Raw genomic sequence first — 20295 nt, 5'->3', positions numbered from 1 at the left:
ATCTGAATGAACTTTGTGACCTTCTGTAAATTAAAAAAAAAAAAAAAAAAAGTATCAAGAGAGGGTTTGGTGATAGGGGAGCTTTTGTACACACTATAAATATTCACAATGCAACCTTTTAAAATGAAAAATTGCACACATTTCAAACTGAGGCAAGAAATAACATTTTTGAATGCCTTGGACTTTTCAGCTTAGCAGGAGGAAGTTGGAGGATTCTGAGAAAGGATGAGGAAGGTGCCTCTGGTATGTCTATCAGCTAGAAGCCTGGAGGCTGGACACAGTAGCAGAACTGTGCTGATGGCAATTTCCCCCCCTGCATAAGGGAAACGCACTTGTTCTTAGCCATACACAAGAATGTTAACATTATAATTTAATCAGAGAAGCTGTAACAGTCCACTGCACTGGAAATCATACAATAATTATGATCTTATACTTTTTTAAACCAATGTATGTCTGCAACATCTGCTGCAAAGGGCCTCTTCAAAGTGTTGAAAAGGAAAAATGTCACCTTGAAGACTAAGAGGCGCTTGACCCAAGCCATGGTATGTTCAATCTCATCAGATAAATGTAAAAGCTGGGCAATGAATAAGGAAGACAGAAGAAGGATTGATGCCTTTGAAATGTGGTGTTGGCAAAGAATATTGAATATATGGACTGACAAAAGAATGAACAAATCTGTCTTGGAAGAAGTACAACCAGAATGCTCCTTAGAAGCAAGGATGGCGAGACTGTGTCTTACATACTTTGGACATATTGTCAGGAAGGATCAGTCTCTGGAGAAGGACATCATGCTTGATCAAGTAGAGGGTCAGGGAAAAGGAAGAAGATCTTCAATGAGATGGATCGACACAGTGGCTGCAACAATGGGCTCAAGCGCAGCAAAAATTGTGAGGATGGGGCAAGACCTGGTAGTGTTTCGTTCTGTGGTACATAGGGTCGCTCTCTATAAGTCAGAGCTGACCCAGCAGCACCTAACAACAACAACAACATGTCTGCAACACTATGCAGTTTGAGTAACAGTGCCAGAGAGTTTTTAACATGAGAAATTTTTAATTATAAAAAACAAAATTAAGGTTAAAAGGAATAGTAATCAAAGCTTTAACGCTACAAGAGGAGTAGATTTCTTAAATATTTGCCACTTCATCAATGTCTTGGATATTATAATTAATTGTACCTGCTTCCTTGTAGCTTATAATCTAATTTTCTTTCAAGTCAAGGATAACACTAAAATTCTTAGTGCTAGCACTCTTCTTTGGTTATGTTAATCAGGTCATACCAATGCAGGGTGGATCCTAAACCTAGTTACTTCTGAGTTTTAAAAGTCCAGAATAGACACTGAGACACACATGCAGGGGAAAGACAGAGGAGGGAGACACATGTATCTATAAGTCTAGGAACTCCAAGGATTGGAAGCTACTAGAAACTGAAATAGTGAAATAGACAAAGAAATACCTCCTTCTGGAGCTATGTCCTAAATTCAGACTTCTAACCTCTTGGACTTTGAGAAAACAAATTTCTGTTCTCTAAAGCCACCTACTTGTAGTATTTCTGTTAGGGAAGCGCTAGGTTAACTAAGATATGGTGTATGTACATTTTATTTAAGGCGTAAATGTTGGAGCTATAAAGGAGTTTATTCACACTAAGAAAAACTGGTTGGTGAAAAAACGATGTCCTCATGTGATGGCGGTTCATCATCTGCAATTTACTACCTACTTGGCATTAAATATTTGTCATCAGAAATAAGCATTATTTATGTAAACACACATCTACTCTACAAAGGCCCACAAGTGAATAAATCACACTTCCCTCTAATTAATAAACTGATTACAAAGAGAAAATCATTCCCATGTGAAGCTACTTTAAAATGAATTTAAATCTTCATTAAGTAAATATTCTAACCAAATTCTCATTAACAAACAGAGTCTGAAAATTCAAATTCTCTGCACACTTATTCTCAGAGGTGTCAGTTCTTAAGATGGCTGAATTTCTCTTTCAGATTCCCCTAGCCTCCAATCCTCTTCCCACACATTAGCAACCACATTCATCATATTTCCTTTTCACAAAACACTACTTGCTTCATAGGTTCCAAAGAAGTAACAACAGTCTGCTCCTTGGAACTGATTATTGAAATCGCCATGATTAAGATTTTGGTCTAATCCCCCAGTGTTCAGCAGCTGAGCCCATTATGGGGGACTTCCGGGTAATGGATAGGTAATAATGTTACTGAGACACAGCTTCTCGTTCAGTTAAACTCCACTGGATATTGACATGCAGCCATCGTCCAATGGCAGGCAATAATTATCACATTAGGCAGCTCAGATAATAAACCAGGAACTTTGTGGATCCTTGTTTTTCTCTGTCAAGAGTTATGCTGTGAATCAGGAATAAGAGGTTGGCTATGGGTCTTCCATGACCCGACTTCATGTTCAAAGTTAAAGCAGATCAGTAACAAACGCAGCCGAGATGGCCTTGGAGCCTCAGGCTCAAGGAGTTTTGAGTTGGCGAGAGGTGGCTGTGAAATTATCTACTGTACATAGTCCACTGTGAAAGCTAAATTAGGTTATATCTTACTGCTATAAATGAGTGGATTTAAAAATGAGTTAATATCTATAAATTTGAGACCATACATTGAGCTTTCTTGTAATAGCAGAGGCTGCAAAGATTGCAGTTTTATTTCCTTGTCTTAAAAATTGCAAGAACTAAAGATTCACTGGTCAGTAATTCTGTTCTATTCCAAGCAAGAACCAAAAATAAATCAAGAGGTTCCTGAAGATACCAAACTCCTTCAGCATGCTCCTGGGAAGTTGTGGAAACAGTGCCTTTAAAAGGTCAGGATATTAACAGGAAATGAGGTAGGTTTTTAGAAACCGACTTAGGATTTTTGTTGAATTATACAGACCCATAATTCAGAATTTATTTAAATGTATGAATTAGAATATGCATCACATCAGTGCTATTTGAATAATCTAATCCCAGGAATTTTACCTACCTTCCCCACCGCCATGCCCCCCACATACACTTAAAGTGGGGAATAGGGTAAATAGAAGGCAAATGCAGCGATAAATCTATTCAAAATTTTATTTGTTTGGTTATTGGTGACATTTTTCTTTAATGGAGGTTTTACATTCCCAAGGTAAGCTCTATGTGGAACCCATCAAAACTCTTTCCTGAGTCTAATATTCTGTTTTACCATAAGTTATTTTTAATCCTGTTAACAAAACTGGGACTTCTTCTACAAGGTACATATTTTGAGGTTAAAAAAAAAAACAAAAAAAAACGAGTTAATTGTCAAAGGACAGCTAGTAAGGGAGGAAAGGAATCAGGATTTGAACCTACTTGGATTTTACTCCCCGAAAAAATCTGTTGCCATTGAGTTGATTCCAACTCATAGTGACCCTATAGAATAGAGTAGAACTGTTCCATAGGGTTTCCAAGGAGTGGCTGATGGATTCAAACTGCTGACCTTTTGGTTAGCAGTCTTAGATCTTAATCACTGCATCCCCAAGTCCATATTAATCCCCCTTTAGATGCTGAGCCATACTGTGTCTCAGTTCTGAATATAAACGCATTCAGATTTTGGAGGAAAGATTAACGTGAACTAAATGGCCAAAAAAGACTTCAAAGAATAGGCGAAGCTTGACCTGGTCCCCAAAGGATGGATAGAACTTGAAAAGTAAGCGAAGAGGAGAGAAGCCTCCCAGAGAGGAGTAACTACAGCTGCAAGGGCATGAGGGCAGAATGATTACGGAATATTCTAGAGACTTTGAGAAGATTGGCCTTGTTTGAGGGTACAGTAGCCATGGAAACTAAAAGAAATGTGAGTCAAGAGACATATTTTTAAAAGCAGATTATGGAAGACCTAAAAAGCCAAGTGTAGGTTTTAGACTACATGAAATAGTTAAGAAGGGGACACTGAAGCCTTATAGGCAGAGATGTGACGAGTCAAAAACAGTGTTTTGGAAAGATTAATCTGAAACTGGTACATAAAATAGGTCAAAGAAATAAGAGTAAAGAAACTGTTATGAACTGAATTGTGTCCCCGAAAAACATGAGTTTTAAGCCCTAACCCTTATACCTGTGGTTGTAATCCCATTTGGGAATAGGGTTTTCTTACGTTAATAGACCATATCAATGGAAGGTGTGTCTTAAAGCCATCACCTTTGAGATTTGAAAGAACAGATTAGGCACTGAAGAAAGCCAGACAAATGGAAGGAAAAATCATGCTATGTGGCCATAGCCAAGGAATGTCCAGAAGAAAGCTAGAGAAGCCTAGATAAGGATTTCCCTCATAGTGGACAGAGAGCCTTCCCCTACAGCCAGCACCCTGACTTTGGACTTCTAACCTCCTTAACTGTGAGAAAATAAATTCCTATTTGTTAAAGTCACTACTTTTGGCATTTCTGTTATGGCAGCACCAAGAAGCTAAGGCAGCAACCAATAACAGGGCTCTCAAAAACTGCCAAGGGAAACAGCAGGCTGAATCATTTTTAGCTTTTCATTACCTTGCCTTCAATACAGCATCAAAGTAACTTACTCCTACTTGCCTTGTTCTATGTCTGAAGAATCTGCCACCAAAACATTCAATGTGTCAAGCGATGCAGCTTTAGAAATACAGCCACAATCAAATATTACCTAGGAAACCAAATATAACTAAATGTGAAATGTTACCCCACACTGGGAAATAGCTGTGAAATTTGGTTATAGCTGTGTTTATTGTTTATTAAACTGTATAAAATAGGAAAATCTGCTAAATTAATCCAAATGCAAATTAAATAAGTTAGATGTTGACAATACATGTGGTGTGTCATGAGAATTGGAATATAAAGCCTCTTCCAACACTGAGAGTTTGTTTGGCTAAACTCACATGTTTTAATAAATGCCTTTCAATTTGCTCCGTTGTCAGGATTTTTCATGAGTCAGGGACTACAGGTGTGTGTACATGATATGTGTACTGAACTTCAGGTCCTTCTTCAAAGACCCCTTGGTGCCAGGGCACTAATGTGACCTTAACTAGATGTCACACTTGAGTGCCAGCATGGGGTAGTCATAAGGGAATTTTAAACTGGGAGAGAAGAAAGAAAGATTATTTGTAGGATAAATAAATCCAAGATGATGCATCCCTGCCTAAATCCTTATTCATAGATAAAATTATATCTCCCCAAAGTGAGGACTCAGATAGGCTAAAGGAGCTTTCTGCCAAATATCCTCAAAGGCAGATGGATCATCCAATCTGTGGCCCAGGCAGATGCATTACCTTCACAATTACAGAAATATTTCTGGCTCATTGACTCAGATGCTACCAAGAACTCAGGCATGACTCTGTAAGACACAGAAACAAAGGTATTCGGATAGTGAAACTATTTTTAAACAACAGGGATGAGGGGAGGACTAAAGAAAATTTATATTTGTTCATACTATCTACACATTTAGGGAGCCCTGGTGGCGCAAGGGTTAAGCACTTGGCTCTAACCTAAAGAAAGGTTGGCAGTTTGAACTTACCAGCAGCTCCCTGGGAGAAAAGACCTGGCAAACTGCCTAGGCTACAGCCCAGAAAATGCTATGGAGCAGTTTTACCCTGTCATATAGAGTCGATAGGAGTCAGAATCGACTCAATGGCAAACAACAACTTGTACATATGTACACAAAAGAACTCTTTAAAGTGCTGAAAAGCAAAGATGTCACTTCAAGGACTAAGGTGTGCCTGACCTAAGCCATGGTGTTTTGAATCGCCTCATATACGTGTGAAAGCTGGACAATGAATAAGAAAGACAGAAGAAGAATTGATACCTTTGAATTATGGTGTTGGCAAAGAATATTGAATGTACCATGGACTGCCAGAAGAATGAACAAATCTATCTTGAAAGAAGTACAGCTAAAATCTTCCTTAGAAGCGAGGTTAGGGAGACTTTGTCTCACATACTTTGGACATGTTATCAGAAAGGACCAATCCCTGGAGAAGGGCATTGTGATGGATTGAATCATGTCCCTCCAGAATATGTGTCAACTCGGTTAGGCCGTGTGTGGTTGTCCTCTTTTGTGATTTTCCTATGTGTTATAAATCATAATCTTTGCCTGTGGTTAAAAAGGGTTAGGGTGGGATGTAACATCCTTTCTCAGGCCATATCCCTGATCCAATGTAAAGGGAGTTTCCCTGTGGTGTGGTCTGCACCACCTTTTATCTTACAAGAGATAAAAGGAAAGGGAAGCAAGCAGAGAGTTGGGGACCTCGTACCACCAAGAAAGGAGCACTGGGAACAGAGAGTGTCCTTTGGACCTGGGGTCCCTGAGCCTGAGAAGTTCGTCGACTAGGGGAAGGTTGATGACAAGGAATCTTCCTCCAGAGCCAACAGAGAGATAAAGCCTTCCCCTTGAGCTGATGCCCTGAATTTGTACTTTAAGGCCACTTTACTGTGAGGAAATAAATTTATCTTTGTTAAAGCCATTCACTTCTGGTATTTCTGTTATAGCAGCACTAGATGCTTAAGACAGACATCATGATTGGTAGAGCAGAGGGTCAGTGAAAAAGAGGAAGACCCTCAACAAGATGGATTGACACAGTGGCTGCAACAATGGGCTCAAGCATCATGATTGTGAGGATGGCGCAGGACCAGGCAGTGTTTTGTTCTGTTGTATATAGAGTCACTATGAGTCAGAACCGACTTGATGGCACCTAACAACAACTCATTTTTACTTGCATAACCTGCATATTTAGTTTTATTCATATAAGCACACCTGGGTAAAACTGCAAGTCTAGACTGTGGTGAGGGCTGATTCCAAAGAGCATCCAGTGGCTTTGCTAAGAAACCATGCCTAGAGTCAGATGCTATTGTTTCCTTCCTTCCAATGCTCCCAAGAGTGGTTTCAGCGTTACCAGCTTTGGCTGAATTCTCCTGCACAGTTATAAAAATTTTGCAACTCAGGGTATAAAAAAATCAAGGTACTTCTGTGTTTTACATGTTTCAGTACATAGACCATTATGAGGACTCTTATCATGTGAAATATACCACAACTTCACTTCGGAAGAGAGTGGCATGGGAAAAAAAAAAAGGTTTAGGACCCAAGAGACTCTTTTCCCACTATACCTTACCAGTTGTCATCTAGTCAGTTCCAACTCATGTTGGCTCCAGCTGTGCCAGCATAGAATTCTCAGAAGTAGATTGTCAGGCCTTTCTTTTGAGGTGTCTCTCTCTGGACAGACTCAAACATCCATCTTTCTATTAGAAGCCAAATGTATCAACTGTCTGGACCATACTATACCTTATAAGAAGGCCTGGTGATGCAGTGGTTAAGAGCTATGGTGAGCTACGGCTGCTAACCAGGAGGCTGGCGGTTTGAATCCACCAGCTGCTCCTTGGAAACTCTATGGGGCAGTTCTACTCTGTCCTATACGCTCGATGGGAGTCGGAATTTACTCAACGGCCACAGGTTTGGTTTCTATACCTTATAAGGGCCTTTTCCCTCCAATCAGGCCCACTACAAAACCATTGCACGTATATGTAGATACATGTATGTAGCACTGTTCAGAAATTGCAAGGCTTTCTACGAGACGATAGGAGGGCAAGAGAGAAAAGAAATGAAAACATCTTGACATTTCCATTTTTCATCTGAAGAAGAAAATTGCATATTGGGATTTTCATTATAATTTTTGCAAGGCTAAAAACATTCCTTCTGGCAAGAAAACACCTAGTCTTTGCATAAATGCTATTCAATTCATAAAGAAGAACACTCGAACCTTTGCGTAACTCAGACTTTGAAAATATGAAAGACTCAGTCATTTATTCAACAAATATTTTTTGAATATCTATTACTTGCTTGACACCACACATATGCTAAAATACCACACATATGCTAAAATACCAAACCCACTGTTGCTGAGTCGATTCCGACTCACAAAGACCCTACAGGACAGAGTAGAACTGCCCCATAGGGTTTCCAAGGCTGTAAATCTTTACAGGCGCAGACTGACACATCTTTCTCCCACTGAGCAGCTGGTGGGTTCAAACTGCAGAAATTTTGGTTAGCAGCCAAGCACTTTAACCACTGCACCACCAGGGCTTCTATTCCAAAATAAGGTCATATTAAAAGTTAATAAAAATTATGGGATATTTTTCCTCCACTGCTTAGTACTTTTATATATCTTCTGGATTTTCAACAGTGAGAATGTAAAATTTTTATTAGAAAAAAAAAGTCAACAAAACTCAAAACTAAAAAGCATAGCAATGCAAGATCCCATTCAAGGTCAATTTCTTTTGTCGACAATGCAGCAACATAATCAATGCAGACCAGGGTCTAGAGATCAAAATAGGGACAGTCAAAGGCCAAAACACTACCCAGCATAGAAACATATCTGTTTTCCCAAAGTCTCCAATTTTTTTGTTTGAAAACATTCGTTAAATCCATTTGGCAAAAAGACATCAGGCACCAAAGATCCCCAGGATAAAGACAGGTGAGAAAGTAAACTATAATTCTGGGTAAAGAAAATAATAAGAACAGCTAGTTCATGAGCTAAATCAATCGCTGTGCCCACCGAGCTTAATCAAGTGTTGTCAGAGGGACTGGAGGGAAAAAGCAATGGGGACCTCACAACAGAAACTCAAATGAAGAAACACTTGACGGAGACTCGCTAACAGGTATTTATTTAACTAGCTTTGTGCAGCTTCTTACAGCATTTTCATTAACTGCAGAAGGCCTGTAACTGGAGTTAAATGATCATCCACAAAAACAGATTCCAGAATATTCTGCACTGCCAGGGCCATTCCTGGACTCACACAAAAGCCTCAGATCAGCACTTGAGATTGTGGCTTTAAAGCACATCTTCACCTCACCCAAATCTCAAAATGTAAAGATGAAGTCAATTAAAAAGAAACACGCTGACATCTGCTTCCAGCTTCGATGGAGTAACAGAGGTTGCGCCATCTTAGATGGACTTACAATCTGACCTGAAGCAACCAAGAAAGGGACAGATCATGTGAAATCATGATTTATAAGGCACTAGACATCAGGCAAAGAAGGACAGTGATTCCTGAAAGAGATGAAAGAAACAAGGGGAGACCTAAGATTGTCCCAGCTCACTGCCTTGAGGGAACTTCTGCACCATGAAGCAGCAAGGGGGAACCCAGGTGGAGGCCGTGAGACTCCCTGACTTGAGGAGATGGAGCTGAGAGGCAGGAGGGAGCAAGGAAGCTAGAATACAGGCACATCATGGAATCTTAAAAACACACACAGGGATACAGAGAATAAACATAAAAGAGCACAGACTGTATGATTCCATTATGCATATTTAATAACTGGCAAAACTAATGTATGTTGATAAAATTAGAACAGTGGTAGCCTTAGCAATGAGAGGGACCTGACTAGCAGGGCCACAAAGGAACTTTCTGGAAAGATGGAACTGTTCTCTATCTTAATTGAGATGTTGGTTACACAGGTATAAACATTTGTCATAATGTACATAAAATCAAATTTTGCTGAATGTGAATTTTACCTTAAAAATGCCTCCCCTAAAAAATAGGTAAGGGAGAAAAATAAGGGAAACCAAGTTATATTTATTAGCTGTATTTTACAAGCCAAGTTAAATTAGTTCATATCATCTTTGACTTTAGATATGGAAATAACGTAGGAAATTACAAGTCTATACTCAAAAATACATTAAAATTGTGCTGCATGTGACTAACAAGGTAATATAGAAATTATATTCTGTGAACCAATAGACTCACAGTAGATTATTGCCATCACTATCAATAAGTAACTAGCCAAGCACACTAGAAATAAATGGCTATAATTAAACATAAGCAATAAAAAAGGTCTACAAATGCAGCATGCTGAAGATGGCTGAAATGAAATTAGTGAGGCCACAAACTTCAACAACTCATAATAAGCCCTGCCAAGGAACAGGTTCATAAATTGTAGAGCTGTTTTCCCTTAAACAATTGTTGTTGTTGTTAGGTTTTGCAGAGTCAGTTCCAACTCACGGTGACCCTGTATACAACAAAACAAAGCACTGCCCTGTCCTGCACCATCCTCACAATTGTTGCTATGTTTGAGCCCTGCGGTAGTTAAGGTGGTGTGTCAACTTGGCTGGGCCATGATTCTTAGTGGTTTGCAGTTATGATGTAGTTTGGCAGCTATGTAATGATGTAATCATCTCCATGATGAGATCTGCTATGAGCAGCCAATCCATTGAAAGGGAGTTTTCTTGGGGGTGTGGCCTGCACCCAATATATGTGGACATTCTGGCAAAGCTCTCTGGCTTTAGCTCATTCTGGCTTCTGCATCTGACCCCCAGTTCTTGAGGCTTGAGCTAGCAGCTTACCTGCCGATCTTGGGATTCATCACCCTCCTGAGGCCTGTGAGCCAGAGGCCTGCTGTCTGACCTGCCAATCTTGGGTTCGCCAGCCCTGCAGCTAGGTGACTCAGGAGAAGCCTCCAGTCTGACCCACGGATTTGGGACTTTCCAGCTTTTACAAAAGCCATAAAATTCTATGTGGCTAAGTGGACTTACGAGCCTATGTATTCAGATGAGGTCTCGCTAAGGAGTTTCCTTGTGGTATTAGAAGGCATCCACAGTCAAGGGCCCAGCCTTTGCAGTAAGACAGATGTAACAGCATCTTTGTCCTTCCACCTAATAGTTTTTGACCTTATGCAAATCCTTTCACTTCTGTGAAACTGGGATAATAAGAGTTTCTACTTCCTAGAGTCCTCATGAGGGCTAAACGACAAAATGGCAGAGCAAATTCAGCACAGTGATTGGTACACAGTTACGTGGTGAAAAAATAAAAGATAAATGTATACAAGGGAGATATTCAGGTAAAAAAATTGAAATTGAATTGATAGTGTTAATAAAAGTTATCCAAAATGTAGAAAAAAGGCTAGGGCATAGTCCTTTCAATGTCATATGGGAGGGGCATTGTTTAACAGGTCTAGCCATAGAATATTTAATTCTGTAGGAGATTGTACTTGTGTCTGACAGTGTTATTTACTGTTAATTATGGCCTGGGCTCTATGAGGTGACATGTTAATCTGTGGATCTTGGTTCAGCAGAAAAGATAAAGGTTGAGGTATTTTTGCCCTGTGGGAAATTAACCAATTTTATATCTAATCTAAATTAGTATTCTAATATTCTTTTTAATGCCTATAAATACCCAGCTCCTCAAATATTTTTGGACCAATTTTATCATCCCGCAGTTTCCCTTATTAAGAAGTTAAGTACATTTGACACATGTTCACTCTATATTTGTATCAGAGTTTTGTTTATAGCTTTCTGAAAATTATATTTGTATGAGTCATGTTTTGAATTTTTTGAAAACTGCATTCAAAAAGTAGCCTACAGTTCTCTAGGGGCCAATATGTGCCATGTCCTAAAACTTCACAATTATTAACTCACTTTTTACAACAATCTTATGAGATGTGACCCGTAATTATCCCCAATTTAGAGGCACAGAGGAATTAACTTGTCTAGGGTAACACAGCTGTTAAGGGACATAGTCAAGATGTGAACACAGGCCATCTCACTCTACGTCAGTGGTCTCATGTACTATCCTATATGACATATATTGGAAAAGCAGTATAATAAACATACGGAAATCAGAAGGTTTGCGTTAACAGAGAATGAAAATATAAATAGCCAGGGGGATAGCTTTTATTGCTCTCCTTTCAAGCACAGTTAATCAGAAAAAAAAAAAAATATTCGAATGGCCTCATATGAGTATTAAGACACAAATACCTAGTGTTTGGGATGCCGGAATAAGATAAAATCAAGAACCGAGAACACAAAGCTTCCCTTTTCCAACCATATATTCTTATGTAATTTGGTTTCCTGTGAAGATCTGACCACCTGGAATTAAGCACCCTAGTCTAGTAAATAGTACAGATATTAATCAATTAATCTACTAGTACAGTAAAACCTGCAAAAGCTGGAAGCTGCATAAAGGAAAAAACTTGTCAGAGAAGGAAAATGCAAATATTTTCCACTAAAACAAGTGATACAAAAGGGGTAAGACTGCACCCTTTCCAAGGTGGAAAACTTGTGAGATCTGGAAAAACAAGGCAGTCCCATCAACTTGGCTCTCACAGGTTTCACTGTATTTTTAATAATGATGACATAGAAGCAAATCTTTTAAGAAAGTGAACTTTCGTGACAAGGTACTCATTACTCAGCTACTTCCTAACTGTGTGACCTTGGTTTTCTCATAGTTAAAATCAGAACAAGAGCAGTACGTATTTCTTTAGGATGTTGGAATGATTAAAGGGACAATATCTTTAAAATTGTCCTAGCAGAGTGTCGGAAACATGATAAGGACTTGATAAGCATCAAGTATTTTTTATTAGTAATAATAATAACTACAACTACACATATTTATTAAGTACCTATTATACACTTCGTTCCATACCAAAGTTTCAAGAGACTAAATAAATAATTCAATTTTCCAAAGTAAGAATTAGGAACGGCATTCTGAGTTTGATTCTAAAGCCAATTAATTTAATGATGTTACTATAATATCTTTTACAATTTAATAAGTTATATATTAAAAATGAATGTTTTAAAAATTTGGTTCATTACAAGTAAATTTTCAAGATCAATATCCACCAATGGTCCAATGAAATCAATGAAGTTTAAGGCCCTATGAGGCCTATATTCAGGATCCAGCAATAAATTCGACGTGGGGGATTCTTCCCCAAGAACTGACCACCACAACGTGCATTCTACCGAAGGAGATTAGGAAATCCAATTTTTTTTTTTTTTCATATTATGGAAAATGACTATCACCCAGTGTCACACAAAATGCACAGGACACAAATTTTAAGCAGAGTGTGATCTTAGTCATATAAATACTTACTATAAAGATTTGAAGGAAACAGCTACAATGCTAACAGTGGCTGTAGCATATTTCTCTGCTTGCTGAAATCCTGACTCTTTTTTCCTACTTCCTTTTATACCCTACCTCCTTAGAAACCACATATAAAATTTTCAAGACTTATTCTCCAATTTAAAATAAAAAAAAATTTCTAACAGCAGCTGCTCGTCTTTACAGTCTTAACTCATGGGAAAGTTGACCTCCCTTCACTTTATGGCTCCTTACTATATTCTGTTCATATTTCTATTGGCACACTTTCACATGTCCATTATATTGTAATGTCTTTACAATATAGACTTTATCTTATTTATTATCATATCTTCAAATAAGAAATGTCTGCTGAGCGAATGAATAAATGGTAAAAGGTGCTCATGTGGAACCTGTATATGGATCAAGAGACAGACTTTCGAAAAGAACAAGGGGATACTGTGTGGTTTAAAATTGGGACAGGTGTGTGAAATGGTTGTATCTTTTCACCTTACTTATTCAATCTGTATGCTGAACAAATAATCCAAGAAACTGGACTATATGAAGAAGAATGCAGCATGAGGACTAGAGAAAGACTCATTAACAACCTGTGATATGCAGATGAAACCACCTCGCTTGGCAAAAATAAAGACGATTTGAAGCACTTACTGAAGAAGGTCAAAGACTACAGCCTTCAGTATGGATTCTACCTGAACATGAAGAAAATAAAAATTTATACAACTAGACATATAAACCATATCATGATAAATGGAGAAAAAATTTAAGTTGTCAATGATTTCATTTAACATCCAGTCAAGAAATCAAAGGACATATTGCATTGAGCAAATCTGCTGGAAAAGACCTCTGTCAAGTTTTAAAAAGCAGAGATGTCACTTTGATGACTAAGGTGTGCCTGACCCAAGCCATAGTAATTTCGATCACCTCATATGTATGCAAAAGCTGGAAAATGAAAAAGGAGCGAAAAGAATCGATACATTTGAATTATGGCATTGGTGAAGAATATTGAATATGACATGGTCAGGGAAAGATTACCCAATAAGTAAGGTATGCATAGGCTTACTTGTGCTTACTTACTAATCTGTAGTGCACGATTTCACCTGTTTTTCTGCACACTTTTGATATGGTGAAATTCATGTGAAATTGTGCACTACAGATTGGTAAGTAAGCACAAATAGCCCTGTATGTACCCTGTTTACTGGTTAATCCACCCCTGGCCATGGTCTTCCAGAAGAATAAACAAATCATTCCTAGAATATGTACAACCAGAGTGCTCCTTTGACATGAGGATGGTAAGATTTGGTACACATCATCAGGAAAAAGCAATTGCTAGAAAAGGACATCATATTTGGTAAAGCAGAGGGTCAGTGAAAATGAAGGAAACCCTCAATCAGACAGATTGACACAATAGCCCAAACAACACACTCAAACATACCGACAATCACAAAGACGCTACAGGACAGGGCAATGTTTTGTTCTGTTTTATATAAGGTCACCACGAGTTGGAGCTGACCCCATGGAAACTATTAACAACAGCAACTAAGTCTGTTCCAAGTAGCAAACAACTGTCTTACAAGTAAACGTCTCAAATTTGGCCTATTTGCTGGACAAGCAGAGGTGGGGAAAAGAGAACTGGGGTATAAACACATAACTGAAAAGATATTGTAGTCTGATATCCTCGGAAATGATCGCTATACAAGTAATAACATAGGCTCATAATGTAATGCCTGTGTACCTATACTCAGCCAAGAGACAGAATTGGTATATACAAGCGTGTCCCCTTGTTTGTACACTAAGTAATGCATACATTGCTTATTTCTTTCTGAAGCCTGAATAGGAAATGTGTTTTTAACAGATTTAATCAATACACCAACCTACATTAAAAAAATAAATAAATCCACACAATAAATAAAAAACAAAAGGCCAATCAATAGCCAACAGTGCAGTTTAACAGCCACTCCAGCAGAAAACTGTATGAAAAGGTGCTTCACACTCCACTGTCTGCACAATCCACAGTTGCTTCATATTGATTTGGTGAAAGCAAAGAACATCTATTATCACATGCCAGTGTGAACCTAGCAATTTCTCCAACAAGTAGCCCACAATGTATGACTAGCAATGCACCACTTGGTATCATGCTGTGACAATGGGCTAAGGATCCACATTTATTCCCCCCTTTTCACCCCCACAAAGCTATAACAATTCCTAAACCTGAGAACTTGAGGTGTATTAAATACTTACGTGTCCTAGGCTGCCCCACATTTGCTTCTTCAGCACACAGCACTAGTAACATGACCCCAGAATTGTATGCATCTCAAAGCAGTACATTGAAAAATATAACAATGGTGGCAAATACAGATACCCAAACCAAAACCCATTGCCATCAAGTCGATTCTGACTCATAGAGGCCCTGTAGGACAAAGTAGAACTGCCCCGTAGGGTTTCCAAAGAGCAGCTGGTGGATTCGAACTGCTGACGTTTTGGTTAGCAGCCAAGCTCTTAACCACTGCACCACTAGGGCTCCAGTCAAATGAAGATACGAGATGTTTAAAATTGCTATTTTTAAAAAGTCCCTAAAACGACAATCCTTATTTATATGTGTGGGTGTGTGCATGTGAATTGTGCTTCTGCACAGCATCCTGCGGTGTGGAGGAGAAAGGAATTCAACAGCTGGTTTCCAATGGGAGCGGTGCTGCCACACAACCTGAAGAATGGATTCTAAATTTCCCTGATAGCATAATGGCTATGACATGCTGGAATCGTCCAGGTTCTCAGATCTCATCTAAAATACCAGTAAGATCCCAATATCCGATAAGAATATTCTTATAAGAACCCTTTAAAGTTCCATTTGTTGTTATTTGTTGTTCTTAAAATGTAACAGGTGCTGTAAGTTGGCTTTCAGGTTATGTTCATTCTCTGAGAAATCAGTCCTCTATTTCAAATTTTTCAGAGGTGCTGAAGATCATCTTTGGAGAATCTTACTTATCTGTCTTTCCATAGACCTTATTGTATCCTACATTAACTCAGAATGGCATCTGGGGAGGGTAGGTTCACTGTGGTTTCAAAAAGGTGCTAAAAGTAAACCTAAAGTAAAGAATGATTTTACCATTTACCACCAACGATTTTACCATTACATGAAACAGTAGAAGGTCATGTCTTAAAACTTTGTAAGGCAATTAGTGGTGTGGCAAAAAATACTGAATATACTGTGGACTGCCAGATGAATGAACAAATCTGTCTTGGAAGAAATACAGCCAGAATGTTCCTTAGAAGCAAGGGTGGTGAGACTTCGTCTCACGTACTTTGGACATGTTATGAGGAGGAACCAGTCCCTGGAGAAGGATATCGTGCTGGGTAAGGTAGAGGTTCCGTGAAAAAGAGGAAGACCCTCAATGAGATGGATTGAAGCAGTAGCTGCAACAATGGGCTCAAACATAGCAACAGTTGTGAGGATGGCACAGGACTGGGAAGTCTGTCGTTCTATTTCACAAAAGATTGTTATGAGTCAGAACCAACTCGATGGCACCCAACAACAAGGCAACTAGTAAATCAATTATACTTGGGTTTCTAATAAGGTGATACTTGTTTTCTACCCATTACAAGGGAGTCATTTTTACACATGGCAACTAGCCAGAAAGAATGTAGAAACAGAACTGCAGCCAGGGATGTGTGTGTCACACCTTTGCAACCACCATATCAGCTGCACATTGCTATCTATACAGAGTGAACTTGAAATTCACCTCACTGCCTCCGTCAACTCACCGTGCCCTCACAAGGAATGATGGGATAAAGTGAAAATCATCCAGCCTTGGCCTACTCATACTAAATGAGATGCAATTTTAAAATGTGCATTCTACTCACGAAGGCAGCATCTATGTGACGGCACCTTAAACTTCCACACAAATACCAAATATGGCAAAAAGGCAAGGAAAAAAAAAATGTCTCAGGTGACAGAACCAATGCTAGAAGAAGTGAGAAGAGACTTAAAATGCAGAACTTTTCTACACATTATGAACCGAATGCTTTATTTTGAAAAATATCAAAACCTAGTCAGCTCCCTATTCAACAGCTCTCTATTTTAGGATTTATAGCTATAAATTGAGATATTTTTATTTTCATTGAAGATCAATCTCTTGCCCCAAGAAACACCTGCGTAAATGAAATATCCAAAACGGGTCCCCCTCCAAAAAATACCTTTTGTAATTAGATCCCATTTCTAACAAATTCATACGGTAATATGACAGCGTTTTAAGGAATACAATATATGTTAGATATATGCAACATTCTATATAAAAATGTTCCCCCCCAAAAAATATGTTTTACAATCAGATTGCATTTCTAGACAATTCACATAGTTTTATGACAGCATTTTAAAGAATATAAGTCAGATATATGCAACATTTTATAGAACATTCTATTCCCAAGAATTGGGTAAAAACCAGGTTTCCTTGGTAGCTGTAGCTTCCTCTTACAATGCATTGCCCTATTTCTGTTATTTAAGTCAAAGGCAAGTGATGCATGTCACCAAGCAATTACTAACGGCATCTCGACTCATCCATATAAAACTCAATTCATGCTTCTCTTTCTAGCCCTCCCCCTTTGTCCTTATTTCTCTTCCATTAACTTGTTTTACCCTTCCTCCTTTCTCCTTCCTTTACCATGTTCCTACACAGCCTTTGCCGATAACAACCATGAGTCTTTTTCAACTCTACTGGTGACATGGGGGTTAACTCTCAACTCCTGATGGAGGCTAAGCTACCAAGAGTTTTCTACATAAGTAGGCATATAAACATCAGATGGGTAGCTTTGTTTTGAAGATGTTTGTGGAATAAATTAGCAAATTACAACTGTAAGGATCAAGGTTGATATAGAAAATAATGGTCTATGAGGTAAAGTAGTGAGGCAATTTTCTAGACAAAAAAAAAAAAAAACTCTTTTGATGTTAATTTCAAAAGAGAACTTACCCCAAATACTTTGAATTACAATCATTGGATACAGGGATATCATCGTAGCAATTTTAAAGGACCTATCATTTTTATAAATTTGGCTGCGTTTCATTAAAAGTTTATCTCTGAGCTTATAGTCACATCCTGTATATCTAAATTCAATATATCTCTATAAATTCTGTAATTAAAATGTACTTGCTCCCATTTCCATACAGCCATCCACTTATAGGAGCCCTAGTCCACTCTTCACGAAGGGACTAACCAAACAGATAATTTTAGTCGTTTGGGCCCAGAGGTTCTCCTACAAGCAAAATATTCAACTGCACTATTTACAGAATGAAATCCAAAATGTATTACCCTAATCCTGAATATCTTAGAAACATTTCTGAAGGATGAGAAGCTGCTGCCACAAAAGAAACACCACTTTTCCTAATTCTTGCTCCAGTCCTTCATTATATATCAACAATTGTCCACGGCAGATAACGCTATAGTCCTCACTCTGGACTGAGCCCAAATCTGCTCATGAAAAAATCAGAAACAATCCTAGAAAGCTGGAAAGTACCTGAGTTGAATTTTACCATAAAATAATGTCTGATCCTGCATGACAGAGATGAACTGGTCAATGACAGAAAAACCCATACGTACCTTCTGAAGATTGTGCTTATTCGCCACAGTTGGAGTAACTTACCTTTCTGCCTTTTCTGGGTGCAGAGTATCTTCCCGACATGGAGTGGTATGTATATGTGATATCAGATACAATTGTGAGAATAAAGAAGCATATACTGATATTTAGGGGAAAAAAATCCCTATGTAAACAAACTGGGGAGGGGAAGAAAGATCATGTTGCTCAGTTCCCCAGGTACTTTGGTTGTGTCCATATAATCGCCTTCTTCAGAGTAGATTGATATTCCCAAATCATGAATATGGAAACACTACTTAAATAATGCCAAAGATAATTGGCAAGAGCAATCTGATGCCAAAACATTTTGCCAGGCATCATGTCCTTTTCATTACAGATACAGAGGCAGGTGCTTACATTTAGATAAACAGGTATCAAAGAATTTTTTCTCTGCACTGCCAAATTCCTCAATTATTTTTCCCCAGTGCACTTTGAATGACTAACAAAAAGCTACTGAGGAATAACGGAAATAAGAAATACAAGATACAACTACATACACGGAAAACGTTGTGGAGATAGTGTAATTGGCGCCTGCTCCCATGTGAGCAAATGATAACTTGCCTTTACTATTTAATCAGATAAATTCATTCATTTTCTATAAAACTATGAGGCCAACCGATGATCATTTTGGATTGTAAAACAAACTTCTACCACCAAGACTACATTAGAAAATCTCTTTGCAGTAATAGGTATTTAGAAATTTCAAGGGTTTGCTCTTCTTTAAAAGTGGATGCATTACAAAAATAACATAGGAAGGAAATGAAGACCCAGTTTTACAGACACCCACAGCACTGAAGTATCATTACCGTCAGGACAAGAATCATGTTCATAAAACCAGTCTCTTCTTAGAGCTAAATCAACTGATGTGCCTTAAGTATGAGTCACAAGACTGTCTTTTAATGTGATCAAGATACACAGATGTACACACATAAATATACCCACAAGAGAGAAATGTGTGTATAAACAGAATAACCATTTATATATAAGCCAAAAAGATACCAATATATTTAACCAGACGGAATCATTGTCTTATATTTGAAAGAGCTCTGAAAATACTTTAAACTCATCAAATTGGAGGAAAAACAAAACATGTACTCTAAATGTCTTCATCATTTGGAAGAACTAAAAAAATTCTCTAAACAATCTGTTTAGTGAAAATAGCTACTTTCCATAAATATCCTCTAAATTTTAGGCAATGAAAATGGAAGAGTCCCCAAATCATTATCCAGATGACTTAATTAACAGAGAACTGAATCCCTTACAATAAAAATCTTGCCTGAGTTCTTCTTCCCTCTCAGTCACAGGTGTTTTTATCTTAAGAAAAACTATAGGAGGCAAGGAAAATGAGAGAATATCCAATATTGTTGAGCAAGAAACATCTCTGCTCTTCCCATAAAAGCACTAGTCCTTTATTTTTCAAGTTTCTGGAAAATTTCTTATGAATCTTTAAGAACCAGCATCCTCTGACATATTGTCACTTAAGTTTTCTCCAAACTTCTAAGCTCCTTCAAAAAATCCCAAGTATGAGAAGGTTGTACTCACGATCATTGCACTGGTTCCCAGAATACGATGTCATGGAACAGTCGCAAGTGAAGCCTTCCCACTGCTGCATGCAGACTCCCTGGTTGGCACATGAATCTTCCTGGCAGGTGGTACTGGGTCCTGGAAATGTACAAGAAGGGGAAGAGAGAAGAAAAAAAAGGAGGGAGAAGAAGTGTTAAAAAACTAAGCAAATCCAAAGCAATCACCTAAATGTATCATTCTCATGCCCCAAAACATTAGAAGACACAACCACCAAAACTTTCAACTCTGTATCATGCAACAAGAAGTC

General features: G+C 38.3%; 1 protein-coding gene across 10 annotated transcripts in view; it reads right to left on the bottom strand.

Annotated features, from left to right (window-relative positions):
• The window catches only part of NRXN3 (neurexin 3), a 1785202-nt gene that overhangs the window by 927789 nt on the left and 837118 nt on the right, over positions 1-20295 (bottom strand). For all 10 annotated transcript variants that reach the window (XM_023546430.2, XM_064292808.1, XM_023546429.2 and 7 more), the window contains one exon: positions 20007-20126. In XM_023546430.2, the coding sequence (XP_023402198.1) occupies positions 20007-20126 (120 nt within the window). The remainder of the gene's footprint in view (positions 1-20006; positions 20127-20295) is intronic.

The sequence above is a fragment of the Loxodonta africana genome, chromosome 10 (assembly GCF_030014295.1).
Source record: "Loxodonta africana isolate mLoxAfr1 chromosome 10, mLoxAfr1.hap2, whole genome shotgun sequence".
Lineage (NCBI taxonomy): Eukaryota > Metazoa > Chordata > Mammalia > Proboscidea > Elephantidae > Loxodonta > Loxodonta africana.
Note: the sequence above shows the minus strand (reverse complement) of the source record. Positions and strands in the feature narration are given on the sequence as shown.